This window comes from Camelina sativa, chromosome 12 (genome assembly GCF_000633955.1).
Source record: "Camelina sativa cultivar DH55 chromosome 12, Cs, whole genome shotgun sequence".
In the NCBI taxonomy this organism is placed as follows: domain Eukaryota; kingdom Viridiplantae; phylum Streptophyta; class Magnoliopsida; order Brassicales; family Brassicaceae; genus Camelina; species Camelina sativa.
The window spans coordinates 2206615-2228086 of NC_025696.1; the positions used below are offsets into that span (position 1 = coordinate 2206615).

Here is a 21472-nt window from a genome sequence, read left to right on the forward strand (position 1 = left end):
AACCATCTAATACAAAACCGACCTGGGTTCACGAAACCGAAATAAACCGGACGACATGAAACCCTAATCTACAACTATAAAACACAGTGCAGCCGCCGACCATGGACTGCAGATACTCGCCGGAGTGGGACTTTCCGGTGAGTCTGGACGGCACGGGTCGAACGGAGATGGATCCAGGATCCGTTGCCATCCCACCACCGTAGAGCCGTTTTGAGAAAGAGGAAAAAAGTCGATCTTGTCTTTATCGAGGAGTTCCTTGCGCAGCCGTGAGATGGCAAAGCAGTAGGGAGTAGATCGGGGGACCTTTGACGGTGGTTTAGCCTCACCAGATCGCAGACTACCTCCCCCATCGTACAACAGTCCGACGAAGCCTCCAGAATCTCCAGTCGCCCGACCTAACCGCCTTCCTCTCTCGTTCCGGGAAACCTCCTTCTTCCATTCCGCGTAGCTACACCACCGGTAGAGCTCTTACCATCGGTGTCTCGCAGATGCTTCTCCTAGCCGCAGCTCCCTTGATTTTGATCGGATAGTTTCGCCGAGATGATGCCGCAGACTACGGATGAAGAACCATGAGTTTTGGAGTCCTCATCGTCGCCGGAATCGACGGAGAACACCGTCGGTGCACGAGATCGTGCTCAGAAGAGGAGGAGATTTGAGAGAGAAATCGCCGCGAGTAAGATGCACGCGCGACGACTCTCTCTAAAAAGATTTGTTCATTAGATGCGTCGTTCTTTGTCAACATGTTTGCAAACTCTCGAGCTCCAACCTTGACTAGCTCATCTTTTGGGATTTTCTTAACAGCCTCTTTCACGACCACATATTTGAGTAGCTTTAAAAAATAGGCAGTTCGACTCATGGTTGCTGCAAAACCTAGCTTAAAACGAAGAGAAGGTTTTTTTTTTCTTTTCTTTTGAAACTAAAGAAGCTAGAAGAATGATGTGATTTTTGGGCTCTTCATCGGCACCTACTATATATATAGAGACATAAATTTCCATAAATTTTTTTTTCTATTTTTGTTAAAGTGTGTTTTCCATTTTTTTTTTCTTTTCATTTTTGCTCTTTATAAAAGTGTTTATTTTCCTTTTTCTTTTTTACGGTAATGGCTAACAAATATTTCCAGTTTTAATCGAACCTATTTTGAAGCACGTTCGAGAGACTTTTACATTTTTAATCCCTTGTAATAGTTTTTTCCTTTTTCGTCGGATGTGGTTTGATACTGCACGAATAAAAGTTACTGTATAGTAAAATGTAAAGACTTTTACATTTTTAATCCCTTGTAAATTGTTTTATTTAATCTCGAAAGTAAAAAAAATCAAAAAGCGCGTCGGTGACTTGTTGTTACTCTCATCATCATCATCATCATCATCATCATCATCATCATCATCATCATCATCATCATCATCATCAATCTCTTCTTCTTCTTCCTCTCTTTTCAATCGGATTCCCACATCGCCTCCTCTTCTCAAATTATCGAACCCACCTTGCTCTCTGATTCATCAACCATGTCGTACGATTACCTCTTCAAGTACATAATCATCGGAGACACAGGTGTGAGACCCACCACCGATCATATATCTTTCTATAATTATTCCTAAATTTTTGATCTGAAATCGATTTTCATGTGGGGGTTTTCGTTTTTTACAGGTGTTGGGAAATCGTGCCTGCTTCTTCAATTTACTGACAAGAGGTTCCAACCAGTCCACGATCTCACCATTGGTGTCGAGTTCGGTGCTCGCATGGTCACCGTCGATGGACGCCCCATCAAACTTCAAATTTGGGACACCGTACGCCTTCTGCTCTCTACCTCTCTCTCTCGCCCTTTATCCTTCTAATTAGGACACCGTCTAATTAGGTCCTCTTAAGAGAACTTAATCAACGTTTTTATCGATTAGGATTGGTTTTGAGCCCTTTTTGACCTAACCTAGATTTTGATTATTATGAAGATTATTTGTCATATGATCAGTAGTAACAATTTTTATAGAAACAATGCCTTACTATATATAATTGCTGCTCTCAAGTAACAATTCTATTTTAAAATCGTTGCCGGAGACTCAAAGTTGGTTTCATCTTACGCTTATTGATATAGAAGCTGAGTTCTCCAGTCCTTGGTTGTGATTTATTCTCTTCAATAGTCTTTGATTCGTTTTTTTCCACTCAGCTATATGACTTGTTAATCTTTTCCATTGGATGATATATGGGCTGGACTTGTTTTATGTTTTGGTTTTTGTGCCTTCTGGTTCTAGTGTGCTTTGATACCGTTCCTTTGATTTAACCAACCGTATGATGTTATTATAGGCTGGACAAGAGTCTTTTAGATCCATCACCAGATCATATTACAGAGGAGCAGCCGGAGCTTTACTCGTTTATGACATCACCAGGTTTGTATTTCCCCTTGCAACATCATATATGATCAGCTCCGATTTTCCAGCAAGGTTTTGGAAGTTATTGCTTCTTTATTTTGTGAATTAATAAACTTAGAACTGCTGTTAAGGTTTTTGAAAAATTGGTACTTTCATCATCATAGCTACAGTTTTTGGGAATTTACGTTTGATCTTGCATAATGTTTTGGCTATATATGATTGATACTGGCAATGCTCTTTTGGGAGGTTGTTAAGTTAACCATACATCTTAGAATCCTACTAAAAATGTTCTTTTCACTCTCTTTTTTTTTGGAATTTTTGAGAAGTATGAACGATAAGAGTTTTACCATGTGTTGATCTTTCTGCCTTTAAAGCTCAAAAGTCTGGTTCTTTTGGTTGCAGGAGACAGACATTTAACCATCTGGCTAGTTGGTTGGAGGATGCTCGGCAACATGCAAATCCTAACATGAGTATTATGCTAATTGGGTACAAATGCGATCTTGCTCACAAGAGAGCTGTTAGCAAAGAGGAAGGCGAACAGTTTGCCAAGGAACACGGCCTGCTATTCTTGGAAGCTTCTGCAAGAACAGCTCAAAACGTCGAGGAGGTGACACTGATTTTTTTTTTTTTTTTTTAACTGACTGACCTGTATTTCCTGAGGATTTTTCGTATAGATACGTGTTACACGTTAACATAGTTGATAAAAGTTTTTCTTTTTTTTTTTTTATAAATTTTTTTAAACTCATGTTAATAAAACTACATACATATTGTATTATATCATTCATAACTGTCGTGTATATTCGTTTTTTATTGTTATTAGGAAAGTCAATCAATGGGTTAGAACTTGGTGAGCAAGGGTAATCCTTATTTTATATGCATTGAAAAAAAAAACGATGGGATCTTAGAAATAAAACGCGGCAGGCACAATGTCTTTGTTTCTCGGCCGGCTCTCTCTCTCCAAGCTATCTCTCCCGGTAAGCTAAGCTGATGCCTCCTGCCTCCTCTTCTCTTTTGTCTCGGATGGTGTTTTTTTTCTTTTCTCTGTCTGATCAGTAACTAACTAATGATTCCGCAGATACACCTCACCGCTCGGTGCTTCTCATCTTCTTCCATCTATTACGTCGTAAGTGCAGATCCATGTGGATCCACTTTGAGGGATGGTGATATTGGAAATCTCAATATTCGTGCTCTCGGTGATACCTACAGGGTTACGGAAAAGAAGGTGCCTATGGAGTTACTGGAGGGAAAAGTAACCATAGGAGCATCCCATGGCTGGGTAGCAACTATGAAGAATGGTGTCGTGCGTCTTCAAGATGATCTAGACCCATGTGCATCGGACACAGACCCAAAACGCATTTCGCTGCCTCCTCTTGTAACACTGCCTCATTGCCAAACCAATATTGTAACCAATGTCGCCATGTCCACCTCTTCTCCCGAGGATGAAGACTGCATTGTGGCTATCAAGTTCATGGGACCTCAACTCAGTTTGTGCAGGCCTGCTGAAAGAAATTGCAAGTGGACTAACATCAGAATCACAGACCCTAGCTTCTTCTCCTCCCATGTAATGTACTCCAAGAGAGATGACATGTTCTCGATGCCCGCCTCTAGAGGCCACTACACAGGATCATGGGATCTTGGGAGATACATTCACAAACCCAAGCTTCAGATGCTGCGGCTTCCCGAAGATGATCCACATCCCGAAATGACAAAGAGCGAGTTGCAGCGACTGGATTCATGTTGCAGGAAGCAACAGTACTTGGTGGAATCATTGCGCCCAGGTGAAACTTTTATGGTGAAGTGGTACACGGAAAGCAGTCCCATTAGGAAGACTTGTAGGGACTGGGACCATTTCCTTGTCTTGAGGCTAGACGAAGAAGGAAATGCTGTGTATACTAAAGACATTGGAGATCTCTCCATTTTCCTCTCCAAGGCTGAACCTTTCTGCCTCCCAGCTAGCTTGTACGACAGAAGCAAAAACTCTGTCTCTTCCTTAGCCGACCACGCTTTCGGAAGCAAAAACTCTGTCTATTTCTTAGCCGACCACGAGTTCGGCATCGTCAGAATCCACGACAATTCCAAGAAAGGTAGACCTTTCACTTGCCCCTTGCCTTATTTTTTCCCACCTCTATCTCCACCTATAAAATACTAAGTGGTGTCTCACTCTATTTCTTGTTTTGATGAACCCTCGTAATCTATAAAAGACAATGGTTATTTCTCCATGTGGAACTCCAAATGGTACACTTCATTGTTTTTTTTTGGTTTAAGGTACAATTCATTGTTGAAGAGTTGTTCTTGTTCTTGCTGCAAATTGTGAGAACGTATGACCCGAAATCTGGAAAGATATCTTCTAGAACAAGCTACATTAATTTTACAGCAACTCAGTTGATAGGAATCAAAAAACTGAAAGAAAACAAAAAACTCTAGATAAATTCTCAAACCAAAAAGCTAATTTTGTATCCCAGGTATTTGGTAAAGCGTCAAGCTAGGTGCTATGGGCTGGTGATCAAAAAGCTCTTTCTCTACTCACTTATCACACTCTAGTGATCAAAAAGCTCAAGTCATGTTGAATCGTCTTTAACAGAAAAAACAACAGTTATTGACAAATAAAGATTCAATCCTTTATAAGTTTATATAGTACCAAAAGTTTACATGTCACAATTATCCGTGTAAAACCAAAACTCATTCACAATTTCGGCTTGCCCAGTTGCAATAGGCATCAGATCATCAATACGCTTTGAAACAGTATTAGTAACAGATAGATAGTCCCAATCCAGAATTCACCCCGAGAACTAAAATGGACAACTAAACCCGAAATCAGAGAACTAAACCAAGAGTCTAACCGGTTTATTCTGTTACAACACTCCCCTGTTGAAACCATCCTTGAGGACAAGGATGAAATGTTGGATGATTCTTGGTGAAATATTGGTAGAATTCTCCATGTAGCTTGGTCAGGAGGATGCACTTTCCAATGAACAAAGATCTTGGTGACAGCTTTGTTGTGATAGTTAACACTCTTCAAGTTCATGTCTATAATTGCATATGGACTTTCTCTCGTGTAGGATAAGGCAACTGGAACAATGGACAAGCCCAAAAATCAGCATGCCTTTGGATAACCTTCATGGTGTTGAAGTAGGTTACTAAAATAAGAATGGTCATCTTCTGGAGGCCGAGGCAATGATCCATATAGCAACTTAAGTTACGTCATGTGGTCAGAGTTCAGAACATCTCCATTCCCATAGTCGCTGACCAGAGAAGAGTGTAAGATGGTAAACCCTTCATCTGTTCTCATTACATTACTCACAATATATACAAGTGTATGTGGGTGATGCCCAAGTAATATCTATACATACAAGGAAAGGGAATATTACGTAATCCCTTGTATATCAAAGAGAACATGTATGTGCCTTCATGTAAACTCATTCCCCATAATTAAATCACAACCTGTCTCCATGTCCTCAATCACAAGCTTTTTATTCCTTGAAGCTCTGTCTTTGATCAGTTCCAGCACCCTAAGAACCATGTAATAATGCGCACAAGCCCTGTAAAAATCTTCCAATGGCTTTTGGAATGTGTCTTTGTCCTATAAAGTTGTTTCTATCTCAATATACGTTCTGATTTATTTTTCATGTGAAACTGCACCTTAAGAAAGATATATAAACTCCTTAAGCCTTTTATAGAAACCTCCATATTCCTCATTTTACATTTAATGTTCCTTCCTTGCACGAGTTTATGTTGTTCATTCTGTAGTAGAACTCTCAACAAAGCTTTTTGTATGTATTTGAATTTCCAGGTCAGATTATCCGTCTTCTGCTTTCTGACCATCCTATCAGCTTCCTTAACAAAGTTCTCTGTCTCGGTGAAAGGTAGGCGATCAATGTCGGAGCCAACGAAATGCAGTCATCATGAAGTTTGGATGCTGCTGGTGACTTGTGTCAGTGTTTTTGTCAGGAAACGGTGGAAGGAGATTTACATACGATCACTCTTCCTTCTTTGTACTTTAGGTTGCTCTCTCAATTCTTTCATTTGGTGTGATAAGTTTTTCTTTTTCTTTTCCTGATCTGATGTTTTACTGAAACAACACAATATAGCATTATATTTCATAACCCTTATTGTTCTGATTTTTTTTTTTTAAATAAACCCTGATCAAATTTTATAATGCCGTTTATGTTTATTTTATCTAAGAAAAATAAAAAAAACAAAAAAAAACTGCATGTGATCGGAAAAGTTTGAAAGGAATATAAACTGTAATCAAATTCCTAAGTCGTAGTATATTAATGTTTGATTAAAATGTATATATATATATATAAGCCATGACATTTTTTTTATAAAGAATCTATCGGTTAAAAAATGTTAAATTTTTAAAATAAAAATGGAAATGTCTACTCCAACAGTAGTTAGGTTCTGTGAGTTGCTCTTCGATCACCGATCACTGTCTTGTCGCTTCTTTCTTACGTTCTCTGTTTCAACAATGGCTGCTCGTTATTGTGTGGTTTTATTTAACATTGTAATAATGAAAAATACATGTCGTCAAAATCTTCTGAAGGAAAAGTTATGCAAGCACGGAGCCAAAGCCATTGCAAGCAAAGTCACAAAGAGCAAAGCAATAACTCAAGCTGCCTTGAGGAATTCATCTTTCACATGGGCAAAACCGCAAAAGTTCTCCATCAAATTTCTTTTGACGCATGTGGTATATGTTATGTCATGAACGGTGAAGAAATAGGAATGATTAAACAATAACAAATTGATAGCTGCCTCTTTCAGGACTACAAGTTTCAATAGCATAAACAAATAGTGAGTGAGTCTCATGGTTGCGAAACCTAAAACGCAAGAAGCAAGAAGATGTGATTTTGGTTCTAATCGGCGCGAGCCTACTATTTAAAGACATACATTTCCAAAAAAAAATTGTTAAGTCTGTTTTCCATTTTTCATATGCTCTTCATAATTTACGAGAAGATATATTTATTTTCCTTTTTTTTTGTTAACGACTAATTACATTCATTTTCATTTTTTAAATCATACATATAAAAAGTAAGGTTTTGGTATTTCCTTATTGGTTGATTTTCATTTAATATTTTCTAATTTTTTTATTTTTTTATTTGCTCTAATTATTTAATTGCTTTAAATAATATTTAAGACCCAATTAACACAATACATTTAATTCATACATTAAAATAAAATTATAACTAAAAATAAAATAAATTATGCTTTAATCATATTCCACCACTCAATTTTATTCAAACACAATAAATAATATTTGTAACTCCAATAATTCTAAATGTAATTTCCATCAATTCTTATCATATAAATAAACATTGTCTCATTCTCTCATATTGGCATTTTTTACTTTTTCATTTTCACATTCTCTCATTCTCTTCCATTTTTCTCATTCTCTTCCACAATATCTATTTTAGATAAGCATCTTATAAGTCATTATTTTTCATACTCTTACAATACTCACCACACAATAAGGTCGTGAAATTGAAAAAATCCATCTCTAATTCTCTATTATGTACTCTGGTTATCTCACATATTCATGTATCATTTTTAATAATTTAGAATGATCAATATAATTATCCATTTATAAAGTTTTATTTTGTTTTGTGATCCAATAGATAAATATGTAAAGATCAATATAATTTTTTAATTATTTAAGATTAGAGGTTTTTGAAAACAAAAAGAACTTAATTATAAAAAAATTGATTTTCTTGATTTAAGCAAAATGAAAAAATGATTCCAAAAAGAAATCATGTTTAACTGGAAGTGAAATATAGAAAATAATATAATTATTAAAATACTATTTAACTAAATCTTCTAAAGATGAAACCATTAGTATGAAATCTAGCACTATAAATTAAATTGATGAGTGAAAAACAAAAAAAAAACAAAAGGATTGAAGTTATTCTTGGGGTTTTAAAAAATCTTTAGATTGAATTTCATATAATTTTTAAAAAAAACTAATTTAGTTTGTCACTTCAAAAGTAATATTTTCAATTTGGAATACTATGTANTTTGTTTTGTGATCCAATAGATAAATATGTAAAGATCAATATAATTTTTTAATTATTTAAGATTAGAGGTTTTTGAAAACAAAAAGAACTTAATTATAAAAAAATTGATTTTCTTGATTTAAGCAAAATGAAAAAATGATTCCAAAAAGAAATCATGTTTAACTGGAAGTGAAATATAGAAAATAATATAATTATTAAAATACCATTTAACTAAATCTTCTAAAGATGAAACCATTAGTATGAAATCTAGCACTATAAATTAAATTGATGAGTGAAAAACAAAAAAAAAACAAAAGGATTGAAGTTATTCTTGGGGTTTTAAAAAATCTTTAGATTGAATTTCATATAATTTTTAAAAAAAACTAATTTAGTTTGTCACTTCAAAAGTAATATTTTCAATTTGGAATACTATGTATGAGTGTTGAGTTTATATCAACAAAACAATCAAAAAGTGTAAGTTTAAATTTTGATTGAGCCACTTGGTATTCCTTTTCTTTTAAATCAAAAATAAATTAAAATATTATTTATAATTAACCCACTTTTAAAAAGCATTTAACTCAAATGTAACTCCTACCCAATAATTTTACATTCATTCCTCCAAATAATATATTTATCTTTCAAGAAAAAATATTTTTGGTAAAATTTTAATATTTTAAAATTATTTTAATTGCTTTAAACTTTGAAATGAGGAATATTCTATATACAATAATATACGTAGTTACTAATTTTTTTTTATAATTTTATTTGATTCAATTTACTATACTATAGTCTTATGTTTACAATGTCATTAAGAAAAAATCTTTAAATCACTGTTTAACCTCTATAAAACATGATCATAAACATAGATTCTCTCATATTAGGAAAATGTTCAAATTCCTATATTATTATTTATATTAATATATAGCTAATGAATTTGTAATAATTTTTTAGTATTGGTTAATTTTTGATTTATAGAAAAGTCTATATATTTTAAATTTTACTAATAAATAACCATACCAAAAAAATGTTGACAGGAGTGTTATTTTGAAAAATTGCTATAAAATTTTTTGAGATTCATACATTAGTATAATTTTTAATGAGATTATACATTAGTAAAACAATATTTTAGTTTAAGAAAATTTAAGAAATATAAATAAAACTATTATGCATACAACCACGCATTGCATGGACTAATTACCTAGTAATTAAAAGAAAATAATGAACTATTATACTCAATAGACTTTAATATTCTTAAATCATGGCCATACTTCTCAGATTTCCCGATATGTGACACAGCATTCTGGAACTCTTGTCGGTGGGGGAGTAGATGAAAAAACTGGGGAGAAGTATCTTCGATTTAGATCAAGTATAGGTGTAACCTTTGGTTTTGAGGGAACGATGAAGATTCCAATCGAAGATATGTTGATTTGCCTCACCAGTTGGGCTAAACGTGTTGAATGTGGCTGTGTTGCAAATGTGAGTATGGAATATCCGTTTCAGCTGATGGTTAATTTTATTTACCTTGTTGTCTAGGAAAAAAAACAACTTTAAAAGATTGGAGTGATTTTAGTGTTTGTTTCTCTTTAATCTAGTGATCTTAGTGTTTGATACTAGGAATAAAAGAATTTGGGAAAAAATATCAAAGAAAAGGTTGGACTTTCGAATTTTGAACGAAAAAAACATAAATTTTTGAAATATTAATTAAATTCTAAATTTTAATATAATTTTTTTGATAAAAAAAGAAAGTTTTGTTGATCTGACCATTTTATGCACAATCTGTAAACTTTCTTTAACAAAACTATCATGGAGCTAAGTTGCTGCGAAATATTAATCCACGTATTTAAATTGATATATAGAAGATATTTACACTGCTCCCTGAATAAGTTAATGTGGTCCGTTGGTAACAAATGAATAATACTACCAACGAACCCGCGATCGATGCCAATTAACACATGAATTTTTTTAACAGTTAAAAAACTTAAATAGTACAAAAAAAAAAAAAAAACTAGTACGTATATTTTCGATCAGGTCCTTTTATTTTATAGTAATTAACTAAAAAAAAGGTTTATAAAAAGAAGATGAGAAGAGGAGGAGGAGAGATAGAGAAAGATAGCTTCTTCATCGAGAAACCTCGAAAGTATACAAATCAAAAAGCGCGTCGGTGACTTGTTTTGTTACTCTCTCATCATCAATCTCTTCTTCTTCTTTCAATCGGATTCCCACATCTCCTACACCTTGCTCTCTGATTCATCAACCATGTCGTACGATTACCTCTTCAAATACATAATCATCGGAGACACAGGTGTGAGACCCACCACCACCGATCATCATCTTTCTATAATAATTCCTAATTTTGATTGATCGATTTCCTGATTGTCATGTGGGGGTTTTCGTTTTTATCAGGTGTTGGGAAATCGTGCCTGCTTCTTCAATTTACTGACAAGAGGTTCCAACCAGTTCACGATCTCACCATTGGTGTCGAGTTCGGTGCTCGCATGGTCACCGTCGATGGTCGCCCCATCAAACTTCAAATTTGGGACACCGTACGCCTTCTGCTCTCTCTCGCCCTTTATTCTTTTCTTCGTCTTAATTAGGTCCTTTTAAGAGAACTTAATCAACGTTTTTATCGATTAGGATTGGTTTTGAGCCTTTTTGACCTAAGCTCGATTTTGATTATTATGAAGATTAACAACAATTTTCTCAGTATTTATAGAAACAGTGCCTTACTATAATTTGCTATCACTAACAATTATTGATATAGAAGCTGACTTCACCAGTCCCTTGTTGTGATTTATTCTTGTTAATAGTCTTTGATTCATTTTTTTACACTCAGCTATATGACATGTAGATCTTTTCCAATGGATGATGTATGGGCTGGACTTGTTTTATGTTTTGTTTTTTTTTTTTTTTGCCTTCTGGTTCTAGTTTTTCTATGATACCCTTCTGTGAGTTAACCTATCGTATGATATTCTAGGCTGGACAAGAGTCTTTTAGATCCATCACCAGATCATATTACAGAGGAGCAGCCGGAGCTTTACTCGTTTATGACATCACCAGGTTTGTATTTCCCCTTGCAACATTATATTATGATCAGCTCCAATTTTCCAGCAAGGTTTTGGAAGTTATTGCTTCTTTATTTTGTGAACTGATAAACTCTGAACTGCTGTTAAGGTTTTGAAAAATTGGTACTTTCATCATAGCTACAGTTTTTGGGAATTTACGTTTGATCTTGCATAAAGTTTTGGCTATATATGATTGATACTGGCAATGCTCTTTTACTAAGATGTTAAGTTAACCATACATCTTAGAATCCTACTAAAAATGTTCTTTTTACTCTGTTTTTTTTTTGGAATTTTTGAGAAGTATGAACGATAAGAGTTTTATCATGTGTTGATCTTTCTGCCCTCAAAGCTCAATATTCTGGTTCTTTTGGTTGCAGGAGAGAGACATTTAACCATCTGGCAAGTTGGTTGGAGGATGCTCGGCAACATGCAAATCCCAATATGAGTATTATGCTAATTGGGAACAAATGCGATCTTGCTCACAAGAGAGCTGTTAGCAAAGAGGAAGGAGAACAGTTTGCCAAGGAACACGGCCTGCTATTCTTAGAAGCATCTGCAAGAACAGCTCAAAACGTTGAGGAGGTAACACTGATTCTTTGCTACTCCTTTTCCCCATCCTGTTATTTGGCGGTAATCACATGGAGAGTTTTGTCTTCTTTTATTGGATTAAGATTACTTAATATCGCACATTATTCCCACAGGCATTCATAAAGACAGCTGCCAAAATCCTTCAGAACATTCAGGATGGTGTTTTTGATGTATCCAACGAGGTAATTTCCCTCATGAATCTTTTGGTGGTTCTAATCCCTCGATTGTGTTACAATGTCATCTTATTCCCTTGATCTCTCTGGATTTTGCAGTCATCGGGCATTAAGGTTGGCTACGGGCGTACTCAAGGTGCAGCAGGAGGCAGGGATGGTGCACTCTCTCAGGGAGGTGGCTGTTGTGGTTAAAAAGTCCTTAGGACACATAACTGCTGTAATCTGGTGATTCAGAGACTACTATTGCTTTATTTACCTCTGCAAATTGATGATACACCAGAATGTATAGTTGCGTTCTTTTTTTTTACTCTATTTTTCAATTTGTCTTTGTTAAAAAACTAAACTGGTGCATTTGAGAGTGAACAGCCTGATCTTTATAAACAAAACAGGCGTTAGCTTATTTGGAACATTGTTTGCTTTTATATGAAAGAGTCAAAGCTCTCAAGGTTAAGCAATTGAAATCAGAAGAATATCCAGTCCTCATCTAGTTGAAGTCTCCTTATTCATCTAAAGGAACTGGTTTGAAAAACATACCAAGATGGTTTACAGAGATCCTAATAAGCAAATAGCAATAAAAAAACGAAGAAACCATGATACTGTCTTTTCTCCTCTTGATCCCTTTGTTTTAACGCCGATTGTTTAATGTCCCTTCCTTAAGTCGCAAGGTATTGTATGTACTCGTCACTAACATGAGTCTCGGATCATCTTCTGGAATTTCACGTTCCTGTGATTCCCACAACACAAAAAAACCAGCAACCCATCAATAATTAATACCGAGAAGGAACTCAGTTTATGCTTTGTTTGTAAGATTTGAGAAAAGGGACTATTATTTTACTTTCAATCCTTTGTAGTAAGCTTCAACAGCAGCTAGTGTAGGTGTAATCCTTCGAGCTTGCATGAGATCCCATATCATATTTGCAACTGTGTACCCGCCCGTCTGCCATAAAAGAAAAGGAGTTTTTTTACTTTCACTAAGCCAACTCTTTATAATAGCAAAACTATATTTCAGTGTTTTTGGGGGACCTCAAGTTTAATACCTTTTCGCCAGCAGCTTTATGTAGCAGACTGCTTCCAGTTCTTGGGTCTAAGAAGAAATTGCGTTCGTTCATTTGGACCTGCATTAACAAACAAATTATCATCAGGCAAAGACTCTACCATCGGTCCGGGTTTTTGTTTATTTCGTTGATTATTTTTTCAGTACAGCTCGAGCCTAGAAGCCTTACCAGAGTGTCTTGAGCAATCTTCATTCCATTCTCGGTGTATCCTGTCATAGCCCCCTCAATAAGTGTCTGTAGAAGCAAAAAGCAATAAATTGACATCTTTAGCATATACAGGTCGCATATCTATGTTAAACCAAGTATCGAAAACAGGATATCGAATCATAATTCTCTTTGCCTACTGGATCAATTGAGAATTTAGATTCATCTCTATATTCATTTGCGGGGTTTTAGGATTGAGAATCAACAATATATGTCATATAGATGTTAATATATAGAAAAGAAGAAGTTCGCTCTTAAATGAATATTGAAAGACCAATACTGAGGTCAGATGATCGTTACCGTATAGAGTTCCATAGCAGGGATTCTCTCTGCCCTCATGTAATCTTCAAACAATTTGAGACCATTCTCAAACTCTTGCGAGTGTAGATAGCACCTATGCAGATACAAAGTAAGATGCATATATGATTATCATGTTTAGCTTTTCAATGTGTAAAATACTAGTAACAAAATGTTGGTACCTAATACTGTCTTCTAACCAATGACAATGCCAAATGTTTAAAATCTAAATGCAAAATTCATAATCTCATATATGTATACTAGGCCAATTCATTTTGTGGGAAAAGACACCGGCACAGGAAACTGACAGTCTATTATTGTCAATAGAAGAATCAAAGTGCATGCACTGTTGTACCTCATAATTTGTAGCACACAGTAAGTATCAGTGTCTTTGCCGTCTTTCTTAAGCATCTCAAGTAGAGCTTCCGTTGCCTGCCATGGGGAATAACTGGTCAGAAATCAACTTCGAAACTAACTTTTGTTCAGGAAATATTGGAATTTAGAAGACATATCCTCTTACTTTTACATCCTTTAGATCAGCGAGTGCACTAAATGCTACGTGGTACACGGTCAAATTTCTCTGCAGAAACCTAGTCCTGTGAGCATATTCAGCGGTTGGAATATTGTAAAGCTCCTCTTCACTGATGCTAAACATCACATCTTCTGCACTCTTCCTTGATGAATCAATTGCTGACCAGCCTTTTGACTGCTCTACGAACTCGAGAATCTTTTGAGAAAAAAAAAGGAGGAATGAGAAAACCTACATGAAGAAAAAAACTGAAAGGAAATACAAACATGAAACCTTCACAGGTGTTACCTTGGTAGAAAGATTATCTGGTCTAGGCTGCTTGTTTATGTGCGCAGTTATGAGTCCTGCATAGCAGAACTGGTTCAAACCAACACCAGCAGCAGTCATATCTCGAACTATCGCATACCTAACCATTATTTGATGTCACATATGAATTATATTAGATCACTTCTTAGATAGCTGAGATAACCAAATACTTACTTAAAACAGAGAAAATATGCATTAAAAAACTTATCAAAGAAATCATTTACGATTAGTGAGCACTCTCAAAAGACAATAGAAGGCAGTAACCTACACAAGATCTAATTGGCCAGAAACAGCGCAGGCATTAAGCAGGCAGACAAAGGTCTGTCCATTTGGTTTTACGTCATATCTCTTCATCTCGTCGTAGACCTTGCAATAAGAGACAAACAAAAAAGCTCGTATATGATTGAATATTAAAACATTTAGAAGAAGGAAAAAAACGCTTGTACTAAAGCAGGGAAGAAGATAACATACACGGATCGCCTCCTTTCCATTCTTGCATTTCCCACATGTGGAAATCAAAAAGTTGTACAGATTTACCTATACAGCCAACAACACAAGCCACAGATGAACCGAATCATTCAAGTAAAGTGTAGAATTATTTGACAAAGAATCCCTTAATCTACTGATAGACTCTCAAAAAACTAAGACCATGCCAAAACAAAAGAAAGATAAGAGGAAATAATACATCTGGAGCAATTCCCATGGCCTTCATTTCTTCACGGAAAAAGAAAGCATCACTCAACCGAGCACCCTTCATCGTTCCCACAACAAAGGAATGGAATATATCAGCTGTAGGCTGCACACCATCTAGCTTCATATCATCATACACATCCCTCAGCAAATAGTGCCTACCCAAAAAAAAAAAAAAAAAGTTCCACAATCTCATCACATTATCAACACAATGAGCCATACAAATCGAAAGGGTGAGAGAAGCTAAGCTAAGAAGAACAGTTACAAACCTGCGCTGAGCAGTGACGGAATTGACAGCCGTGTTGTATTCCGACAGATCATTGGCGTAATTTTTCTTTGCGATCTCGTCCGGCGATGAAGCGAAGTAGCGCCGAGTAACCAGAGCTCGAACCAGAGACCGATTCCTCCCTGCTTCCCGTCGAAGAAAGATCGATTTAATGAAAGATGAAAATGGGATCTATCTATTTAGCCACCGCAAGGATAAATAATAATAAATCAGTGATGTCCATGAAACCATACCAGAAATGGATTGAATGAGGAACTTCATAGCTCCAGGTGAAATCCTTACTCCGGCAAACAAATTTATCCGGGAAACGAGACGAAACCAAATACGAGATTTTCCGGTGAGACTCAGAGGAAAGCTGAATAGTCGAGTTCAGCCGTCGGAAGTGGGATATAGCATTTAGCAGCTCAGGCTTCAGGGTTTAGGGAGAGAACGTAAACCGGAAATTATACAACTCTAACCGGGTGTTAACCGGTTTGATATTAATGGATCGCGCTTACTAATTAAAAGCCTTTAGTATCGGACATTACATGGGCCAGTGATAGATTATTGGGCTTATATTTCAAACCAATTGACGATGATCACGTGACTGTCGCGTGATCATATCAAATGCGCCACGTGTACCGTAGAGCGAAACGATGAGGAGTGAGGACTGAGGAAGATAAAGATATTTTACAGTTGGGATGTCCCAACTACTTACACAAACAATACTTTGAATCTGTCGGAAGGATCACGTGAAGACAACTAATATATGTTCTTGCGTTAAGTGAGAAATATTGACCAAAGAGAAACAACAAATTTATTTTATTTTAACCCAAAACTCGTTCACTTTACTCGTGATATTTCACCAAAAACGAATTTAAAAAAAAAAAAAAACACTTTTCAATCCACTATACTTCTAGAATTTTGTAGTAGGGTACGCGTTTACTCCCAATTTTGTAGTCATATTGTAAAAAAAAAAAAAGGTTCATATTTTTATATTTTAATTAACTACAGATATAAAGTTCCGGAAACAACGTTAAACGATTTAAATATACAGGTTACTGTGGGTCTTAAAATAAACGTTTGAAAGTTTCTAAACTTTCTATAATGTTAGATGATGATTAATGCTTTGATTTCAAATTCAAGAAAAAAATAACAGTAAAACTGACCCCCTAAAATTTATACAATATCAGTAAAATGATTAATGCACCCAAAAGCATCACGGGAAAGATATAGAGACTCATCAGTCATCAACATTTACCATATTTATCCAAATTCAATCAATTTTTTCTTTTCTTTTTTCGGTTAAGGAGCGAGCGACTAGACAATTGTAGTATATCCAACTTACAACTTACAAAGTTACAACACGTAAAGCTCTCGTAATAATTGCAGTAGCCAAAATTGACATTGTAATTAATTACGTGTTGGTGAGTATTGATTTTATTGTTTAGATGTTAGAAGAGCTAATTAAACAAACCAAATCAAGAAAATGTTTATATTTTGGCATGATTTTTTTATCTCCTGGTGGGGAGGCCCACGAGGCCACAGATTCACACATAGAATTCAATTCCTTTCCTTCACGTCATAACTACAGAATATTACGAAAAATTTATTCACTTCAAAGTTTGGTGAGACCAACACACAATCTAAAGTCGCAATTTAATGGATTTGGTTCAGTCTTTTGGGTTTGGTTTGAAGATCATCAACTAGATACAAAACTTTTGTTTTTTTTGTTTTTTCCCATTTCTTTGTACATATTGAAGAAACTAACCACAAGATTACGACCATACAAGTAGTAGTAGGAGCGAGGGTCTGTGCAAATGGTAATTAGAAGAAGGGTGATTACAGATCACGTCTACACATTGGACAAGATCCGTGCCTCAGTAGCCATTTGTCTATGCAAGGCAAATGAAACATGTGATGACAATGTGGCAGGCTTCTTACGGTTTCACCAAGTTGAAAATCCTGCCAAGAACAAAATCACACAAAACAAGAACAAGATCATCAGAACCTTTTTTTGTTCCGAATTAGAGGATCTACGTACGGTTTTATTTTGAGCTGAGGAAGGAGCTAAAAACCTGGAGACAAACAGAACACGAGTCTTTGTTTCCACAAGCATCCAAATAGTTTGTGCGAGTGATTTTGATCTTAGGTATCTTATTAATCAAATCTCCTGCTAATCCTTTTGAGCCACCGGTATCAAAGATACTCGAGAGCTCTTCGAATGTCGTATCCACAGCTCCCATCTGATCAGCAAGAAGAGAGAGATGAATAGGATCAAGAAACAGAGAGATCTCAATGTAACCAACTAAATATACATTGCTGATCAACTGTACCTGACTTTGAACCGCGCTTAGCATTGCTGGACCAATGCGTTCTCGCACAAGTCTACCACTTATAAGACTAGCAATGACATCAATCTACACAAAAAAAATCAAGAATTAGTTAGAAGCTCAAATCCAACCGGTTTTTAAAAACAGAGCAGAAGAGTAGTTTTAATGAAGAAAAAAACTAAAAGGTCTAAGCTCACCAAGTAAAGGAGGCATCCAAAACGTGACTCATTAGATTTCCAAAGAACAAGAGATGATTCGAAGACTTCGATGGAGAAAACAGCTCCTGAAATGGCTCCAACCGCTGCTCCTCGGATGAAACCACTCTCTGTTTCTTGGCCTATCAAAGCTCCAGTGAGTGCTCCAAGCAATGTACCCACTGAAGAAATGAAAAGGATACAACTTTCTTAGCTCTACATAAAACCCCAAAAGTTGTAGATTCTATTCTATTCATCAGAATTAAAGACATTCAAGAACAGAATCAAGAAACGTGTATAGGAAACTAAGAGGCGGACCTAGAGCGAAGAAGAAGGTCAAGATCGCCGAAAGAACTGTCCCTAGAACAGCGGAAGCGAGGAAACGACATGCTTCTTTAATCTGATCGATGAGATTCCCAATAGAGGGACACGAAGAGATAGGACAAAATCCAGATTCGAATCTAGAAGAAGATGCCATTTTTTGTTTTCCAAGAACACTCCAAAAAGATTAAAGCTTGGTGGATATATATAGAGAAAGAAACGTGAAACGATCTACGGTAAAAAACAAAAACAGAGCTCAGTGGAGCTTATAGAAGAGAAGAGAGAGAGAGAGAGAGAGAGAGGTAAGAGAGTTTAGAGAGTTGAGACAGAAGATAGAAGAAAGAAAGAGATGGGTTTTGCTTAGCCCTTAAGAGAGAAGATCCGATGTCTGGCCTACTCGCAATTAATGCTCTTGGGGTCGTCGTCTCGTTTGCTTTGATATTTTTTTACCACACAAAGTAGGTGAAGTAAAATCTAGGGTTTGCCTGTCATGATCGATGTTGAAAACAGCGACTAAAAAAGAAGTTTCAAAGCACGAGACGAGAGAGATAGAAGGAGCTAGAGATATACTTTTAAAGAGAGATAGATAAGCGCGCAAGCTCAGCGGAAATTACAAAAAAAAAAAAAAACATTTTTTACAATTAGTGACTTTAATGTATCATGTTTACATCACTGTATTATGTTAATTATTTTCAAAGTTTTAAATATTATTATACGTCATATAACTCATAACACATAATATTTTTATAAAACCCGATTATTCTAATATTCATATCGTTGTTTTTTTACCCATACAGCTCCTGATGGTCTTGGGCAGTGGTCACCTGATGACGACATATTATCTTGTAGTATCCAGAGAACCATTATTTATTCGCAGATTAAGACAATAATTAGTCGTTGGTTTATAATTCACTTTCATGGGTAAAAAATGAATGGAAAAATAGTTGTTAGCATTAATTAACGTTGTTGCATATATTGACGTAGCGGTTATTAACCAGAAACTAGGATATATCCCGTGCTTAAAGCACGGGTTAACATTTTTTTTAAAATTATAATATAATAATAAAACTATTATTTTTTTTTAATATTTTGTTTAAGGTAATTTATTTTTAATTGTTATGTAAATCTATTAGTCTATTTGAATACTAATTATTTTAGAATATTATAATATATTATTTTTGACGTATTATTACAGTTTTATATTGTTTATTTGTTATATTTGCATCATTACTTTATGAAATATAAAATAGTAATTTTAATATTATAATTGTGAGCAAATAAAAATTATTAATTTATCATCTATATAAATTTAGTTTTACCAACCCGCCAATGTGGAAATTAAAACACACATTTTTATACATTGAGTAATATATCTTCGTTTTTAAAAATTCAAACCACAACATATGCAAAAAAAAAATGCAGTTTATTTATTATAAATATTATATAAAATTTTCAAACAGTTTGTAAATAAAATAAAATAAAGATGTTAGAGAATCATCATTTGAAATCTTAACAAAATCTTCGAATTTAATTATTAAAAATAATTGTATTGTATACTTGGATATAAAATCTTAGTTTTTAAAATTCTGATTGTTTTATATATTTTTTAAAAAATTAATTAGTAATTTTGTCCATAATTTATTAGAGAGAGAAAATATTTTTTTAGATACTTTTAGATTTTTTAATATTTGATTTGTGAGTGTTTTTTTAAAATAATTATATATATTTAAATTAGTTAATTAAGCTTAATAAATTTTTTGTAATGGCAATTTAATGTAATTTTTTACACATTTTAAAATTAGTTTCATATTTGTACTTCTCAATTAATATAGTAGGATTCACAATAGAAGAGAAAAATAACCATACCGAAAGGCAAAAACAATTTCACCATTTATATTTACTGTTATTTTTTTTTTTTGCAAGACTAACTATTTTATTTTATTTTTCTTCAAAACTCTTACTTTTTGTTATCAACTAGACCGATAATTTTTCAGGAGTTCATATATTTTTCGTGCAATACAGTACAATATGACTAATACGATACGGTATAGGGTCCTTCTCGATAACACAAGCAAGCAATCAGAGGAAACAATTAGATACGAAACATGAATAATTTCTATACATGTTATCTATTTGAGGAAATCGACAAATCTTATTTGATTCTGCCTTTCCATTCATAGTAAGTTCCCTAATATGAGTAATAGTTTATTGTTATACCAAACTAAAATAGGTCCGGTAAGACTTTGTTATTGTGCTATTACGTGTTGAGAAGCTGTAATACTATTAACGTTTCTGTATTTCCAAAACTCTTTGCCTTTTTTTTTTCTATACATTTGTACGTCGATTCACTAATAGTCCACCGATCCATTCTGAAAATAAAATAAAAATAATTGTCGGTTCTTCATTAAAATCACCGCATTTTTAATATCTTTCACCATAATTCCTAGAAATATCTACCCCAACATGGTGACAAAAAATGAATACCTACCCCAATATACTTTTTTCCGATACTTATTGTTATCAGTTTATATTTTTAATAGTTGGTCCAGCTGGTCCCATGAGTAATTAAACTGAAATCTAAACATATGCATGATACATGGTTGCGTGTCACTTACATGATCGTGTATATTTACTTTTCACTGCTGCTGATATGTATACATATAGTGAACTTGGCCGATTATGTTTGATTAGCTTTCCTCCCCCCCAAAAATGTCGCATTAATTACTGATACCTTTAACTAACTTTGGTATCTTATAATCATTTAACAAAAATCTGAGTCCTGACATTATTAAAAATGATTGAATTATAAGTTCCGAATGTTAATCATCTCGCCTTTATATATATTTTATTACTATTTGAACTATATTGCATAATTTTTTTGGATGGGTTGTTTTCGTACTTACTATTCAGAACATAATTTAGGACCAACACGTATTTATGAGAGGATATTATTGACCATAATACACATAATATTTTTAGAGTATTTGCATATCCATTGACAAAGAATTAAGTGTTTTTATAAAAGAGAAAATAACAATGGGTAAGTAGAAGATAGTAGTGAAAGTAACATAATTTGACCTAGAAGATATTATAATGTAAAGTGTGGAA

General features: G+C 34.5%; 4 protein-coding genes across 6 annotated transcripts; 2 read left to right on the forward strand and 2 right to left on the reverse strand.

The window, feature by feature from the left end:
- Positions 1389 to 4579, forward strand: LOC104729603 (ras-related protein RABB1b-like). 2 transcript variants are annotated; one of them, XM_019233407.1, is made up of 6 exons: positions 1389 to 1548; positions 1645 to 1784; positions 2296 to 2378; positions 2763 to 2967; positions 3181 to 3334; positions 3436 to 4579. In XM_019233407.1, exons 1-5 carry the CDS (start codon positions 1503 to 1505, stop codon positions 3199 to 3201), a joined length of 495 nt encoding a protein of 164 aa, XP_019088952.1. In that variant the 5' UTR covers positions 1389 to 1502; the 3' UTR covers positions 3202 to 3334; positions 3436 to 4579. The 2 variants fall into 2 exon arrangements, with proteins under 2 accessions (XP_019088952.1, XP_010446868.1); XM_010448566.2 differs by lacking the exons at positions 1389 to 1548; positions 1645 to 1784; positions 2296 to 2378; positions 2763 to 2967 and having other exon boundaries at positions 3245 to 3334.
- On the forward strand, positions 10412 to 12577 carry LOC104729605 (ras-related protein RABB1b-like). Its single transcript, XM_010448568.2, has 6 exons — positions 10412 to 10649; positions 10751 to 10890; positions 11322 to 11404; positions 11787 to 11991; positions 12111 to 12179; positions 12270 to 12577. Exons 1-6 carry the CDS (start codon positions 10604 to 10606, stop codon positions 12360 to 12362), a joined length of 636 nt encoding a protein of 211 aa, XP_010446870.1. The 5' UTR covers positions 10412 to 10603; the 3' UTR covers positions 12363 to 12577.
- Positions 12563 to 15938, reverse strand: LOC109124562 (pentatricopeptide repeat-containing protein At4g35850, mitochondrial). Its single transcript, XM_010448567.2, has 13 exons — positions 15771 to 15938; positions 15521 to 15659; positions 15247 to 15409; positions 15033 to 15098; positions 14830 to 14927; positions 14544 to 14661; positions 14247 to 14453; positions 14082 to 14158; positions 13730 to 13823; positions 13394 to 13459; positions 13208 to 13285; positions 13006 to 13107; positions 12563 to 12894 (listed from the first exon to the last, which is right to left on the reverse strand). The coding sequence occupies exons 1-13, from the start codon at positions 15796 to 15798 to the stop codon at positions 12796 to 12798; spliced, it is 1335 nt and encodes a 444-aa protein (XP_010446869.1). The 5' UTR covers positions 15799 to 15938; the 3' UTR covers positions 12563 to 12795.
- Positions 17175 to 18904, reverse strand: LOC104729607 (NEP1-interacting protein 1-like). 2 transcript variants are annotated; one of them, XM_010448570.2, is made up of 5 exons: positions 18362 to 18904; positions 18047 to 18225; positions 17853 to 17936; positions 17595 to 17762; positions 17175 to 17481 (listed from the first exon to the last, which is right to left on the reverse strand). In XM_010448570.2, the coding sequence occupies exons 1-5, from the start codon at positions 18519 to 18521 to the stop codon at positions 17359 to 17361; spliced, it is 714 nt and encodes a 237-aa protein (XP_010446872.1). In that variant the 5' UTR covers positions 18522 to 18904; the 3' UTR covers positions 17175 to 17358. The 2 variants fall into 2 exon arrangements, with proteins under 2 accessions (XP_010446872.1, XP_010446871.1); XM_010448569.2 differs by having other exon boundaries at positions 17595 to 17936.

What these genes read in the sequence shown, in the direction of transcription:
- LOC104729603 (XM_010448566.2), top strand. Translation starts at nt 3,287, where the DNA reads ATGTCTTTGTTTCTCGGCCGGCTCTCTCTCTCCAAGCTATCTCTCCCG. An exon ending in TCTCCAAGCTATCTCTCCCG is followed by an intron (nt 3,335 to 3,435) that starts GTAAGCTAAGCT and finishes ATGATTCCGCAG; the next exon opens with ATACACCTCACCGCTCGGTG.
- LOC104729605 (XM_010448568.2), top strand. Translation starts at nt 10,604, where the DNA reads ATGTCGTACGATTACCTCTTCAAATACATAATCATCGGAGACACAG. An exon ending in CTCGTTTATGACATCACCAG is followed by an intron (nt 11,405 to 11,786) that starts GTTTGTATTTCC and finishes TTTTGGTTGCAG; the next exon opens with GAGAGAGACATTTAACCATC. An exon ending in TTTTTGATGTATCCAACGAG is followed by an intron (nt 12,180 to 12,269) that starts GTAATTTCCCTC and finishes TGGATTTTGCAG; the next exon opens with TCATCGGGCATTAAGGTTGG.
- LOC109124562 (XM_010448567.2), bottom strand. Translation starts at nt 15,798, where the DNA reads ATGAAGTTCCTCATTCAATCCATTTCTG. An exon ending in TCCGTCACTGCTCAGCGCAG is followed by an intron (nt 15,410 to 15,520) that starts GTTTGTAACTGT and finishes TTTTTTGGGTAG; the next exon opens with GCACTATTTGCTGAGGGATG. An exon ending in AGATTGCTCAAGACACTCTG is followed by an intron (nt 13,286 to 13,393) that starts GTAAGGCTTCTA and finishes TTGTTAATGCAG; the next exon opens with GTCCAAATGAACGAACGCAA.
- LOC104729607 (XM_010448569.2), bottom strand. Translation starts at nt 18,521, where the DNA reads ATGGCATCTTCTTCTAGATTCGAATCTGGATTTTGTCCTATCTCTTCG. An exon ending in GACCTTCTTCTTCGCTCTAG is followed by an intron (nt 18,226 to 18,361) that starts GTCCGCCTCTTA and finishes TCATTTCTTCAG; the next exon opens with TGGGTACATTGCTTGGAGCA. An exon ending in TTGGATGCCTCCTTTACTTG is followed by an intron (nt 17,937 to 18,046) that starts GTGAGCTTAGAC and finishes TTTTTTGTGTAG; the next exon opens with ATTGATGTCATTGCTAGTCT.